This window comes from Silurus meridionalis, chromosome 8 (genome assembly GCF_014805685.1).
Source record: "Silurus meridionalis isolate SWU-2019-XX chromosome 8, ASM1480568v1, whole genome shotgun sequence".
Taxonomy (NCBI): Eukaryota; Metazoa; Chordata; class Actinopteri; order Siluriformes; family Siluridae; genus Silurus; species Silurus meridionalis.
The window spans coordinates 5341720-5356315 of NC_060891.1; the positions used below are offsets into that span (position 1 = coordinate 5341720).

The 14596-nt window shown below is 39.8% G+C and overlaps 1 protein-coding gene across 1 annotated transcript in view; it reads left to right on the forward strand.

The window, feature by feature from the left end:
• ush2a (Usher syndrome 2A (autosomal recessive, mild)) overlaps positions 1–14596 on the forward strand; it is a 223610-nt gene that overhangs the window by 188238 nt on the left and 20776 nt on the right. Inside the window, 3 exon segments of the mRNA XM_046855966.1 lie at positions 4879–5037; positions 5175–5337; positions 9813–10167. Of these exon segments, the coding sequence (XP_046711922.1) occupies positions 4879–5037; positions 5175–5337; positions 9813–10167 (677 nt within the window).

A 14596-nucleotide genomic window follows, 5' to 3' on the forward strand; every position in this document is an offset into this window, starting at 1 on the left:
AGTTCTATATAGAATAACTACAAGATTATGGAGTGAGATTTTGAACACAACTACACAAATGTTTTGCTTATTATTGCTCTGTTAAAAGAAAGTAGAGCTTGAAGAAACTAAGCTCCTTTAGCTAAAACATTGGCTAATAAAGCATTGGCTAGCAAGTTTAAACAATGATGATTTGTACATTCCTGTTCAAGATGCTTCTTGTAAAACTTTGTGCATTTTACGCTTATCCAATCAGCTTGTCGAAGAAAATATCAGTACATGTGAGGATCGCGATATTTTGTTTGGGGATACGCGTTTGATTTTCAAACGCAATATATATACAGTATATATATTGTTATTGTGTTTGCGGTTTTTGTATGTTCTTTTTTATTTTTTATTTAAACAAGATTTAAGGCAGTTGTTTCGTTTCGAGGTTATATCCTGACCGCTAGATCGTTAGCAGTCTTCTTTTCTCTGAACTTAAACATTGACAGGAAGTACTAGCATAAGAGAACGCCACTAATGTTCGAGTTAATATCCACCTGTTTCCTGGGGGCGCTGCTGTTAAAATGATTATAGGTATAACTCCTGCCAGAAGGAACTGCAGCCTTGACAGACTGTTTAGTTTGGTTTTCAGTTTTCCATGTAAAATGCCATTAAAAAACTCAGGAACATTATGTGCTGTTTGTGGTTGCAGTTTAAAACCAGACGAAGCTTAATTTGTGGCTTAAAGGACAGTGGTATATACACAAACCTAAAATTAGCTTGGACTGCAGGATATGTGGCCTGTCTTGCCTTGCCTGCCTGCATTATTTACCTTTATAGAAGAAATAATAATCGTTCTTACTATTCATTTTCTTGCCCCTTTAAAATTGTAAATTTTAAATGTAAGACACAAGTTAGTGCTCAGATTATGCTTCTACTACTATTTTAATACTAATGGTAGTACTAATGACTGTTAGGAACAATGATACTAATTGAGGTACAATGATACCAATTGTGTTCATGTAAAGCAAAACATTTTTTGGCACTGAGGTTTGATACGGGTAAAGCTGGCACAGGTTTCGTGGTATGGGTAGGTTTAAGGGGTTAGGGTTCGAAGTGTCATTTTACATGTTCCAGTGGAGGGCCGTCATGGCCAGCAAAGCCTTCTCTGCTGGCCTAAACAATATCAGAACACTGACCTACATTTACAACCTAAATTCCAACAGTTTATTCTCTTCATTTCGTAGCGTTTCTCTTGGCTGCAGTGCTTCCAGTACGTGTATGTGGATGTTAGATTTTTTTGTCCAATCAGATTTTAGCCTCTATGTGCTGCCATGTCAAACTAATCTGCCCCTGACCTTCAAAGTCTGTACTGCTGGCCTTTTAACCTTGGAGAATATTAGCAATGGGTCCGTTTCTTTAACCAATCAGATTTCATATTTGCCTCTCAGGGCAGCTAGCTGGCCCAGAATAGCGTCAGCATTTTTATGTCCTCTGATTGGTTGGTCAGAGGAAAACTGTTACAGCCAAGTTTCGACTGGCAAAACATGTCTGTAGCGCTGCACACTTTAATACATCTGAGTTAGACCTTTTTATGCCTATGGAGGAAGAGAAATTGATTATATATATAGCTGATGCAGTACACAGTAAAATAAGACAACGTTCATCCAGAACCCTGGTCCTACATAAAACAACATAAAGCTACATAACAGAAAAACACACAGCTAAGGACTAAAGTAAGTGTCCTCACCACATGAAGTAAATCGTGTGCAGCCTGGTGCAAACAGTGCAAGACAAGACAGTGTAGGACAAATACACAAAACACAAAATGTAAACATAAAAGGTTGTGCAAAACAGCAATAGCAGCAGTCAAATAGTTGTGCGAAAAACAACATGTGAACAGTTATGTAATAATAAAATAATATGATATGGGTGGTACTGAAGACATGGATGTGTGAAAGGAGTATGAGTGTGTGTTCAGATCTTTAGCAGCTCAGTAACACACTGTTGAGTGAGTGTGTGCGTGTGAGTTCCAGTTCAGTTCTGTGTGTTAAGGAACCTGATGGCTTGAGGGAAAAAACTGTTGCACAGTCTGGATGTGAGGGCCCGAATGCTTCAGAACCTCTTTCATGATGGTAGGAGAGTGGTGTGTTCTTAATGACAGACATCCTTAAATTATATCATAAATAATGAGAAATAAATATAGTCCTAAAATGAGAAATATCCCAATATATCACCTTGCTTTCAGTATCGTGAAATATTTTATTGCAACCCCTGTATTGTCAAAACACAGCCCTATTCGTGAAATTGCCCTTTGCCGTGTTTGCTAACGATGTGGCATGGTTTTGAACTAGGAAGTGGAATTTGCAATGGCGAACACAGGCAAAGTGCAACATACCAGTGCAGTTATACAAAAAATGATACTACAAGTACTTGTTGGATTTCTTTTACTTTAAGCTCTAATGTGAAAAGTTCTGTCCTTGCGACGGCCCTCAGCGATTCCTCTAATCTTTTCCACAGTGGCCGTCTGCAACCCGCCGGCCTCCGCTGATCAATCAGCGTGTGTTTGCATACGCAGGCAACAATGGCAAATCTGCAGGGTCCCGCTGAGCATTATGGGGCTGCCAAGACAGAGCGTTCTCCCACCCAGAGAGCATGAACACAAACAAACAAGAGTGCGTGCGAGCGAACAAACAAACAACCACCCCCACCCCCTTCTTCTTCCTAAGTTCGGTCTCGATTCGTTCTCAGGTTGTGCTTCCTTCGTTCAGCAGAGCCGACAACACCGTCTCATTCCCATTCAAACGCTGCACGCTCACACCTATTACACCATCCACCTGCTGAGCCTGTGTGTGTGTGTGTGTGTGTGTGTGTGTGTGTGTGTGTGTGTGTGTGTGTGTCAGGAAAAGGAGTGAGTATGTTTTCTGGAAGTTTTATATATATATATATATATATATATATATATATATATATACATACATACATATATAAATATATATATAAATTCACACACCCTACCTTCAAGCAGTTTTGATTGTCTGCCGCAGATGGTCCATCTTTTGTTATTATTGCCTCATTAGGCCTCTTTCCTACGAGAGGAACCTGCTCAGAAGCCTCAATTACACCCTAAAAGCCCTTTAACTAGCCCCTGTGGCCACTGGAAACATTTACATCGCCTGGACCGTTTATCGACTTCACATTCTGAGAGTCAAAAAAAAAATATCTACGGATTTAAACTACAATCTCTCACGGTTGGTTAAGTCCAAATTCTGAACCGGGCCTGGATTCGCAAGGCGCACCTGCATTTGACGTATCGGATCTGATGGCACATTCCTTTCGCTTCCCTTTGTGTCCATTATTTCTTATTAGACTCCTCATTCGTTTTGAAAGTAGGGGAAAAACTGCGAAGTCGATGATTAGCTGTAAATAATAGAACTTAAGGACCTGTGCGATTGAACTTCGCTGGCAGGGGAGCGCTGATCAAAGCGGCGTCTAATTTGAGCGGGGTTTGTGTCTCGGGCAAAAGACTACATCTGCTAAGGGAGGTGGCAATGAGGGAAGTTGAATAATTTAACTTTTTCATTTGTAAAGATAATCAGGCCGCTCGGAATACATCGCAGGCCTCATAAATGTTGAATAACCTATCAGCCTCTAGTTGCTGTAAATTATGAAAGGCACCAGTGATGGGAATATTAACAAAGCTCCAGCTTCGCGGCTCAGGATCTCTGTCTTCAAATGTGTCATGGCAGATTTTCAGAAGAGGTTTTTGCACGAGTGTGCGAGTCAGTGTGGGTGTGTGTGTGTGGGTTAGAGAAAAGGAAATTCAGCAAAAACCGTCAGGAAACATTCGCTTTGCACACAGAGGATTGCTGGTTTGCAAGCACTATGGCTCCTGAAATTTGTGTATTTGCAAATCTCAATTCAGTTCAATTCAATCATTTTATTTGTGTAGCGCTTTTACCAATGGATATTGTCTCAGAACAGCTTTACAGAGATAAAGAGGATCAAATGTGTAAGTTTACTGCTAATAAGTTGAAGAAAAAAACCTGAGATAGTATGAGGACGAAACCTTAAGATGAACCAGACTCAAAAGGAAACCCATCCTCATCTGGGTGGCACCTTTCATTATAGTTCCGATATTCCTGAGCCATTTTAGCAGACTGTTTATATTTACAATACAAATCCATTCTCATACTTCATTAATTGCTCAGTAACTTCATGGACCTTCAGGCTGTTGATGTGTGTGGAACCGTCCCCAGCTGCAAGGAGGGGTCTCCAATTGAAGAGAATCGCATGTCCTTTCTTCAATTTTCTTCCCAAAACATACAAAATAGTTCTTTAAAAACCAATAAAGCCATTATTTTAGATGTCATATTTTAGCTTAGTTTTTTTTATTTATCATTCCAATATAAACTAGAACTTCTCTAAATATGGGCCACTATCAATTCTGTCGAAAATGACCATTTCTGCATTTCAGTTCATTAACAATATAATCATTAACACCAATAAAACGATTCATCTTTATGGATTAAGTTTAGAAACACCCTTCTAGATGGGATCTATCTCTGCTATTGTTTGTTAGGTGCACAAAAACTTAACTCAAATCAAACAATTTATAACTTATAGAAATAATTCGAACTGCCGAAGTGGCAGAATGGAGACATGTTTAAATCCTGATTTCATGTCATATCGGGTGAAAACTTACAAAGAAATTACCAGATTCAAAATAAATAAATAAATAAATAAATAAATAAATACTTACTATTATCTAATGCATGGTTACAAATAAAACAAAAAGTGATTGGTTTCAAACTAGAAAATAAACTTTATGTGCCTAAATCATAACTTCTAAAAGTTCTCCTAGTCAGTTGTTTGATCTTCTTACTTACCAAATCTTTTGTCTTGTGTCTTCAGGTGTGTATAACACCAGTCTCCCCCTGGACTACAGCATCCTGCTGAATGCTGGTACTGAGCGCCCCCTGTCCCGGTCAGCTGGTCCTCACCGCTCCCTCCTGCTTGACGGACTGGACCCGTTCACAACTTATGATATAAGAGTTCAAGCCTGCCAAGCAGGTCCTTTTCAGAGCGTCATCCTGTATAATTAATAACTGATTGAGAGCTGTAGAGATCATAATGTTAATTGATATGAACTTTTTTGTCCATGATTATCTAGTGTCTATTTCAGGTCTGTTTGTTTTGCCGTATTATAGATGGTTGTGGTGTAGGGGAAGGCATCTCTGTCCAGACATCTGAAGCAGCACCTAAGGCTCTGGATCCTCCTGAGCTCAGTGCAGCAGGAGCAGAAGTTATTGAAGTGCACTGGAGTCCTCCACGCAAGCCCAATGGATTGATCACTGCGTACTTCTTATACAGGTACAACCGCCCACACACACACACACAGACACACACACACACACACACACACACACACACACACACACACACACACACACACTCCTTTACTGGTGACAAAATAGCCTGTCTCCAAGCTATACTGTGTCCATATATTCATATTTGATCCGTCCATAACTGTGTATATATTTATCTATGTATCTCTCTATTGCTGTCTGTCCATGTGTCTGTCTGTCTATCTATCCATCCATCCATCCATCCACACCATCTCTCTCTCTCTCTCTCTCTCTCTCTCTCTCTCTCTCTCTCTGTCTCTCTCACACAAACACAAACACAAACACACACACACACACACACACACACACACACACACACATGCACACACACACACACACACACACACACACACGCACACGCACACACAAGCACACTTCCCTGGGCATCAATTATTGACAGGTCAAAATCTGTCTGTCTGTCTGTCTGTCTGTCTGTCTGTCTAGATAGATAGATAGATAGATAGATAGATAGATAGATAGATAGATAGATAGATAGATAGATAGATAGATAGATAGATAGATAGATAGATAGATAGATAGATAGATAGACAGACAGACAGACAGACAGACAGACAGACAGACAGACAGACCCTGGTCTGGTCTAACAATAGTGTAACTTGATGTGATCTATTGCTGTTGCTCAGCTATCTCGCGGGTTCATGTGTTTTATATTTAGAGATGCTTTTCTTCTCAGCACGGATGTAAATAGTGGTTATATGAGTTGCTGTAGCCTTCTCATTAGCTTAAAACACTCTGACTATATGTCAGACATCTCCCATCAAACACAGCTGTCATTTTCTGGAAGTTTATTCTACTTTAAGCAAACCTATTTACCTTTTAAATTCCTTTCTACATCATTTGTATCCTCCAAAGCAATTAATTTAAATTCTCTCAGCAGTAATGTCTTTTACATTGTTAACATTTGTGCCATATTGATATTTACGTAGCCTTATCATAGGACACTTGTGAACTGCTTGTCAGGCTGTGGGAAAAATACACACATATGCTGCCTGTCTAAATTGTACAATATGTAGTTTTTCCACTTTGAAATGATTGGAGAGGTAAATATTATTGTATATATAGATATTCTGCTTGAATGATTGATTTTCCTGTCTGTGTTTCTTAGTTTAGCTGCGTTTGGACTCATTGATTGTTTGACAGGGGAAAAAAATATATATATTTCTTAAATACTTTTTTACATTAAAAATATGAAATAAGTCTCCATAGGCTCAGGGCTGGGTCGAGGGCATAACGGTGTACTGATGGAACATGATAAACGGTAATTATGTCATGACCTTGAGGTGAACAGGGCAAATCCACTTGGTCACACTTGTCAACATCTACTCCAGCTGAGTGTGGAAGCGGAGCCACTTTATGCAGAGCGCTTATGTACGGATATCAAAGCTCCATCAGCGAGGTGCAGCCAGAGCGCGTGCGCTTGCTGCAGCATTTGTGACGGGCTGCAAATGGAAGCTGACACGGCCCCGCTGACTCTGATTATTCCAGCGGCGCTAGAAAAAGAGTGATATGAAACAGGATGCCGCAGTGCTGCGCGAGGAAGGAAGCTTACACCGGCATGGCACGATCACATCAGCCTTAGAGGCTACTTCTGACTCCTCAATGTTCTGGGGGGAACGGAGGACATGAGGGACCTGCTAACTCTGTAATTATTCTCTCTCTCTCTCTCTCTCTCTCTCTCTCTCTCTCTCTGTGACAAGCACATATAGAACTTACTCATACTGTAAAAGCACAACCAAGCACAATTTACATTCATTCATTCCTTCATTGATGAGGCATTACCTCTGAGTTTTTAGATAATAAGGAAAAGTCTCTGGAATATGTATAAAAACTAATCATTTAAAAAGAAATATGTATAAAAAATAAACCTCATTCACATCAAATATTATTTTGCACCTAGATGAAGGCCAAATTTTGCCCCATTCATATGTACAATAGAAATTTTAGAATTTTTTATTTTTAGAATTTCCATAAGTAAAACTAAAGGGGGAATTTTGATTTGTCACATGTACATTACAGTACAGTACAATTCTCTTCCTCCTTCTTTCATGCCAGCGATGTTAGGAAGCTTGGGTCAGCTATGATGCAAAACCCCTGGAGTATTGTTAGAGTCCCAAATCTTCCGATCAGTATCCCAGAGTCTTATCTACTGAACTATAAAGATTCATATTATTATAGTAACCAGGTGATGCATTGATCCCAACGGGTCACAGCAAGGTCAAATGTCTAAAACAGGTTTTCTATAGCAGCTTCCTTTTTCTTTGTCCTGCAGAGATGTTTAGAAAGTCGTGGCATGTCTGCTGTCCAGCTATTTGCCTGTGTGTCCTTTCATTTATGCATCCATCAGCGATTCAACAGGATTAAACTATTATGACATTATAACATCATGGCAGCTGTTAGTGGGTGGGATATATGAGGCAGAACATTTTGTCCTCAAACTTGATGTGTTAGAAGCAGGAAAAATGGGCAACTGCAGCTCTATTATGCTGTTTCTGGTCTGCAGTGGTCGGTATCTATCAAAAGTGGTCTAAAGAAGAAGTATTGGTGAACCGGCGACAGGGTCATGTGCAGTCAAGTCTCACTGATGCATGTGGAGAGGGAAGTCTGGCTTGTGTGGTTCGAGCCAACAGATGAGCTCCTGTTTTGGCAGCAAAAAGGGGACCAACACAATGTTATGCCTGATCGGTGTGCTGTTTATACTGTATGCATTTATATATATATATATATATATATATATATATATATATATATATATATATATATATATATATATATATGAGGATAGTCTAGTATATACAATAAATTATATAAATGAATAAAATGATGGAAAAGAATAATGCAACTTAATACAGAATAATTGTCCAGAATGATATAGAATGTGCAGAGTGAAGCAGAACTGCATGATGAATACTGGCAGGAAAATCAATAAAGTCTCAGTGAGCTATAAGTGTCCTAGCGGTGTAGTGTTAAGTCCAGTTCCCCACTCCTTTGAAAATCTGTAAAAATATCCTTCTTTCCAGTTGGATAGATGATCTCGCTTGCAGGAGCTTTCAGTAAATTCAGACTTCGGAGAGTTTGCACGTCATTGTAAAACTCTTTTCCTGTCCTCTCTCCTCTCCTTTCCCACGGGCGTATGCTATTGCAAGAGCTTTCGTCAAGGGCGGCGTGGCACGTTGACCAATGTCATCCATACTCGAGGTCACACCAGCATAAGCCAGCGTAAGTCCTGAAGAAATATCATTAGCATACCCGCAGAGCTGCAGGCGCTTAGAACACATGAGGCCGGATTTGTTTTGAGCTGCGATTTTGGGCTCGGATAAACGTGGAAGAACGCGATGCAGCTCCCTGCCGAGGAGCCGGAGGATCCACTGTTTGGTTTAAAAAGAGACTTGGCGTGTTGTGGTAGCCGTTTAAGGTAATACCAGAGATCAACATTACATCAAATACAGATCTGTTGTGTTGATCCGGGGTTGACTTTGTCCTGTCTCTTTCTCAATCGGATGTTTGTCCTTCACATGTGCGAGTCAAGTGAACTTGGAGAGTTTTATCAGGATAGTTATTTATTATCTTTATGTGTGTGTGTGTGTGTGTGTGTGTGTGTGTGTGTCACACCCCTGTTCCCCCAGCATGCTGCAGTTTAGAGACACAGTGTGTGGCTTTTCACCCCCTTCTTCCCACCCCCCTGCTCATCACCATTTCCTTTGATTTGAATACAGTGGGTTGGATTAGGGAGTGGCGGGCCGAGTGGGGCCAGCAGGGGCCACATTAAAGTAGCCTGTATGTCATTTTCTGCAGCAGCATGGAGGGCGCTGACTTTAATGTAGCTGAATTAACGAGGTTTGCCCTGTGTGGAGCACAGCATCCTTCCTTTCTCTTCCTTCCTTCGTCTGACTCTCTGTGCCCGATTCCCATTTCTACCGATTCTCTCTCGAAGCGCTAGCTTCCTGAATTGGACATGAATTTGCAGTTGGGTTGGTCTCTTATTTTCTTGTAGTAATATTTTATTACAGTTTTTCTCATTTGCTCAGAAATTTAATTCTCAAAACTGCGTATTCCACCACCACATCATGGAGTCACTTGTGCACATCGTAAAAGCAGATTCTCGTTGCTTTAAACAGAATTGTGTACGATCATCTGCTGTTTCTTACATTATCAGTTGTTTGTCATGTTGATCAAAATATATTATACTGGTTTCACCTGAATGGTCTCAACCCCCAAAACATCTTGGCATCAGTTCATTGCATAAGTCATTGAACGCAAAATGGTTCAACCAGTTCATCCGTCATGCTAAAATACCTAAACGTGTCTTAAATAGATCAATTGATTCAATGTTTCTAATAAGGGTGAGTGTTTGACATTAGATCTACAGATCTGAATCGTGTTTTCTTCTGTTTTGTGAATATGATTTCCTTCATCCTGCAGGCGATTGAAAGGAACCCTGGAAGAGCTCCTGGTTTTCATCTGGTCCAATGGTCCTCTGGAGTTTATCGATGCCTCAGACTTCCTCAAGCCTTTCACTGAGTATGAGTACAGAGTCACTGCCCAGAACTCTCAGGGCTCCGTCTCCAGCTCCTGGAGCTCCGTCTGCACACTGGAGGCTGAGCCGGAGGGAATGGAAATGCCCACGGCACGGCCCACTGGTGCTTACTCCGTCCTCCTAAACTGGACACAGCCCAGGAATCCTAATGGTCTCATCTTCAAGTACAAAGTGTTATATAAGCAACAATCCAGAGATCCCACACTCAACTCCAGCATCATTACAGCCCTCACAGTGCAGGTAGGTCATCTGACTCATCAGCATATCTGTTATATGCTCTTCTATATTTCTTATATTTCTCTGTTTAATATATGTGTGTGTAGATAGATAGATAGATAGATAGATAGATAGATAGATAGATAGATAGATAGATAGATAGATAGATAGATAGATAGATAGATAAGACAATTATAATTCAGTGATTAAAAATTATGTCTGTTTCAAAATATTTATTTATTAATACGTGTGAGGTGATGGAAATAGTGGTTAAAGCAGTGGATTTTAGATTGAATTGTCACAAGTTCAAATCCCAGCACCACCATGCTGCCCCTCCTGGGCCCTTGAGCAAGGCCCTTAACCCTCAACTGCTCAGTTGTAAATTTCTCTGGATAAGGAGGTCTGCTAAATGCCGTAAATATATATGTAAATTTAATCATTTCAGCAACAAATCAGATTTAAATCTGGGCCTTGGTACTGTTGGAGATTTATACCAACACCCTGGACTCTGGACACTTCATAAACCAAAAAAAACAAATAGATTTTAAATAAAGGTTATGTAAATTCATGTTATAACATAATATTACATGTAATAATAATAGTAATGTAATTTTTTTTTTTATTCTGTATAGTGTTCTGGGTCCTTTATTTATTTTTGTTGCATTATTACATATCTTTATAGAAATTGATTTAAGAAGTTTTTGTTTCTTTTTCTCTAAGAAGGCTTAACAATCATTCAGAAGTAATTTTTCTGTCGAAATGCCATTCATTTATGCATTGATCCAATTCTTGCCTATTTTATCTGTGTATTTGTTTTTGCATGGCCAAAGCCTGGAAAGGCCTTTAGTAATCGTTTATTAAACGCAGGTTCATGGGGGAGCAAAGTAAATTGAGCATTTTTAAGGTGGCAGTAAACGCCGCCGCCGTGGAGCTGCGTAATTACTGTACGGCCGACGCTCGTTTGTAAAAGTACACTTCATAATTAGTTTTGAAGCCTGCTGGAACTCAAACTCCACCTTTTTGTTTTTAAGGTTTAATCACATCCTGGCTAAGCCTGAGCACATGAACAGCTTTCCATGAAAGAAGAACCTCTCTGAAACGGGAGTGACGGATTACGTATTTGTTGAATTGTCGTAAATGTTTTTTTGTTTTTTTTAAATAAGAAAAAAGGAGATTCTGTACACTTTTTTGTATGCGTTCGGCACTGCGACGTGCAGGACCAGCGTTTTACTGCTGACCTTTCTTTGTTGGTAATAAACGATATGGAATGTAAATGGTGCCATTTCAGCGGATTCATTTGAATTAAACTTTGGTCACAATCATTTATCAGTGACTTTTTTTTTTCCCCTCCTTTTATCTTCCCATCTCCAGGGAGCAAAGCGAACACATATGAGATTTATTGCAAGGAGATTATTCACTTTGCGTGCTGGGTGCATGTGTGCCATGGGTTTGTAGCATACCCAAGTGTCCGCTCGCAACGTCCAAAGATCTTGATCTAGAGGTGGACAGCAAGGAATTAAATGCAATTCATAGCTGTACTTAAGGAGCTTCCTTTTTTTTTTTTTACGTATCTGTACTTTATGGAAGTATTTCTATTTAGGGAGACTTTAACTTCACTACATTTTAAAGACAAATAACTAATTCTTTCTTAATTACATTTTGCTAAATCAGTTGTTTCCTTTTATTTATTTAAATTTAACTGGTCAATCATGCGGCCAGCCACCAATCAGGTTCAAGCGCTCGCTCCATTTTTAACCTTGCATTTTAATTGGCTCTTGGTGCTGTCTAATTATCACCAAAATACAGTTCAGCATCAGTTCAACTTCAAGCAGAACATTTTGATAGGGATAAATAATGGAAGAAACTCCTGACTATAGCTTGCCCCAACACCTGTGGCCTTAATTGTGCAGTTTTTTTTTTTTTTCAAATAAGTTGAAAAGAAGTTTTTGGGTTCATGATCATTTGAATAAATATTAATCAGTGCATGATTCATATCATTTTGTTAATATTTTGCTGTGTTAAGAGTAGCATTCGAGTCTTTTCACATAAACCAAGATGATTCATTAAAAATCTTGTTACAAAAATTATAACAGGAGCCATAATAAATCGTTTTATCATCATTACATCATCATCCAATCAAGCTTTGGCTACGTTAGTACATTTGAAGGCAAATATTTTTGTACATTTCCTCAAGTGAAGGTTTAAAGTTTGCAATTTTACGTTGACTACTTCATCCACCGCTGTCTTTACCAACTCATCTTGATTACTTTGACTTTACATAATATAATCGCTCAACTGAAAACTTCTTTCGTGAGATGTTTGTCATTCCGTTGGAAGTCAGAATACCTGAATTCACAGACAACAAATATCGTGTTAAAAATTGTGTGTAAATGAAGTCTTGTTTAAAACCTAATCTAATGAAGGTTCACACCTGTAAAGCAAGCCCAGCTCATCACTCTGACACTCCAGCTCCTCCATCAGTAGCATCTCATTGGCGCCAGTATAGCTTTCTGTACAAACCAAATTTGGCTTGAGCCTCATAACACTGTAATGAGGGGAAAGGAATCCACGTCCCACTGAGAATCTCTACTTCCCCCACCAGGCTTCAGAGAAATGCCTGCTCAATACAGAAATTAATTATTTGGCTAGAAATTAATGAACGTCATCTGAGCTAAGCCTTTTATCAGTGCCCCTTTCTCGCTTCTATGGGAATAATTTACAGTTGCAGTTGCTATTCTCTTGGCAGCCCTTTCCGCTTCTTCTTGACCTCCAGAAAGTCAACATTCGTTCGAGCGCCGGGCAAATGTGTGACATCAGGTAGTTTGCTGGTAATCAGCTCATAATTAATTTTCTCCGCTGTCCTTAGCCCTCTTGAGTTATGACCCTGACCTGATAATGGGTGCTGCTGATTTATCATCTCGGGTATTGTAATGTTTTTTTTTTTTTTTTTTTTTATGGTCCAATCTTTTATCCAGCATAACCCGGATGAAAAGAATTAAAATCACATCACACTGATTATTTGTATATTTTTTTTTTTCACCTTTTTACACACTTTCACCTAAGTTGTCCTTGAGTCAGGCTTTGCTTTACGTATTGTTGTTTCTTTGCATATCCAAGCGATGCAGGGGGCTGGGGTTAGAGCACAGGTTTAGCCATGTTACCTCACCCCTGGAGCACAGAGGGTTAACGGCTTTGCTTAAGGGAACCAAGAGTGGCAGCCTGGTGATATCAGGGGTTTATATGGGGGGGTGAATATCAGGGCCTTAACTACGGAGCTACCATCCCTTTCTTTGTTATTTTGTATATATATTTAATATTATAGTAATTTTTTATACTTAGATTTTATACTTTACAGTTTACATGTACACTATATTTCCAAAAGTTTGCGGACACCTGGTCATAGGGATGGTATGTGCTTTTTGAGCATCGCATTCCACATTTGTTTCACTAGATTTGGAGTGCGTTTGTCGACATTTGTGCTCATATAGACACAAGGGTGTTAGTAAAGTCAGGGACTGATGTAGGTGAGGTGAGGAGCTCTGGGGTGCAGTCACGTGAAGCATATCTTCATGTTAGTATGCTTTGTGACCAACCTGCATAGGATCAGGTTTGGGTCTTCTAGTTCAAGTGGACGGGAAAATCAGCATGTGGCCAGGAAAGTCAGGTGTCCCAATAGTATTAGACAGTGATGAAAAAGCATTTGAGTACATGCCATACTCTGTATGAATGTGTATGTGACAAATAAAATTCGATTTTGATTTTCTTTCACAATAGGCAAATATTTGTAAATTACTCTGGAATTACTATTCCAGTTACTCTGGAAGCCTCCTCTTACTCATGTGCCACCTGCCATACCAGGGAATTGGCGTGTGGTTATTAGCACAGTTTCTTAGGGCTACATTTATAATCCATTGATCCGGCTGGATTTTTGGACACAAGCTTTGTGCTAGATCAGCTGTCCAGCCTGCTGTGTCAATACTTGGCCTGCAGTAGGGTGTCGTATTGATTTGGCTGTAACCAACTGTTGAATGGCTACAGGTTGATCTTCTCTCGTGGAGTTAACACGACAGGGGTTTTTATTTAAAGACTGAGTGAAACAAGCGTTCCGGGAGAAATCCAAATCGTTACTCGAACCTTCCCGTACGTTACTTTGTGCTGACGAATCAGCTAAGCATCTTTGTTTGTTTGATTTTATTTGTATTTTATGGCTTTGTTAGAAGATTCTCCTCACACACACACACACAGAGAATGGTCTTGGGCAGGCGGGGAGCAGAGCAGATGGTGTAATGTTCCATAATGCCTCTTTGTAATGTTCGGTGGCACCCGAGCATCAGGAGGAGACGCATGGAGTTCTCGGGTCTGTGCAGGCCTATCCAATACCTCACTCTCTGCTTTCGTGAGTGTGTGTGTTTGTGTTGAAGTTAGAAATGGGGTGGGGGGCTGCTATTGATCC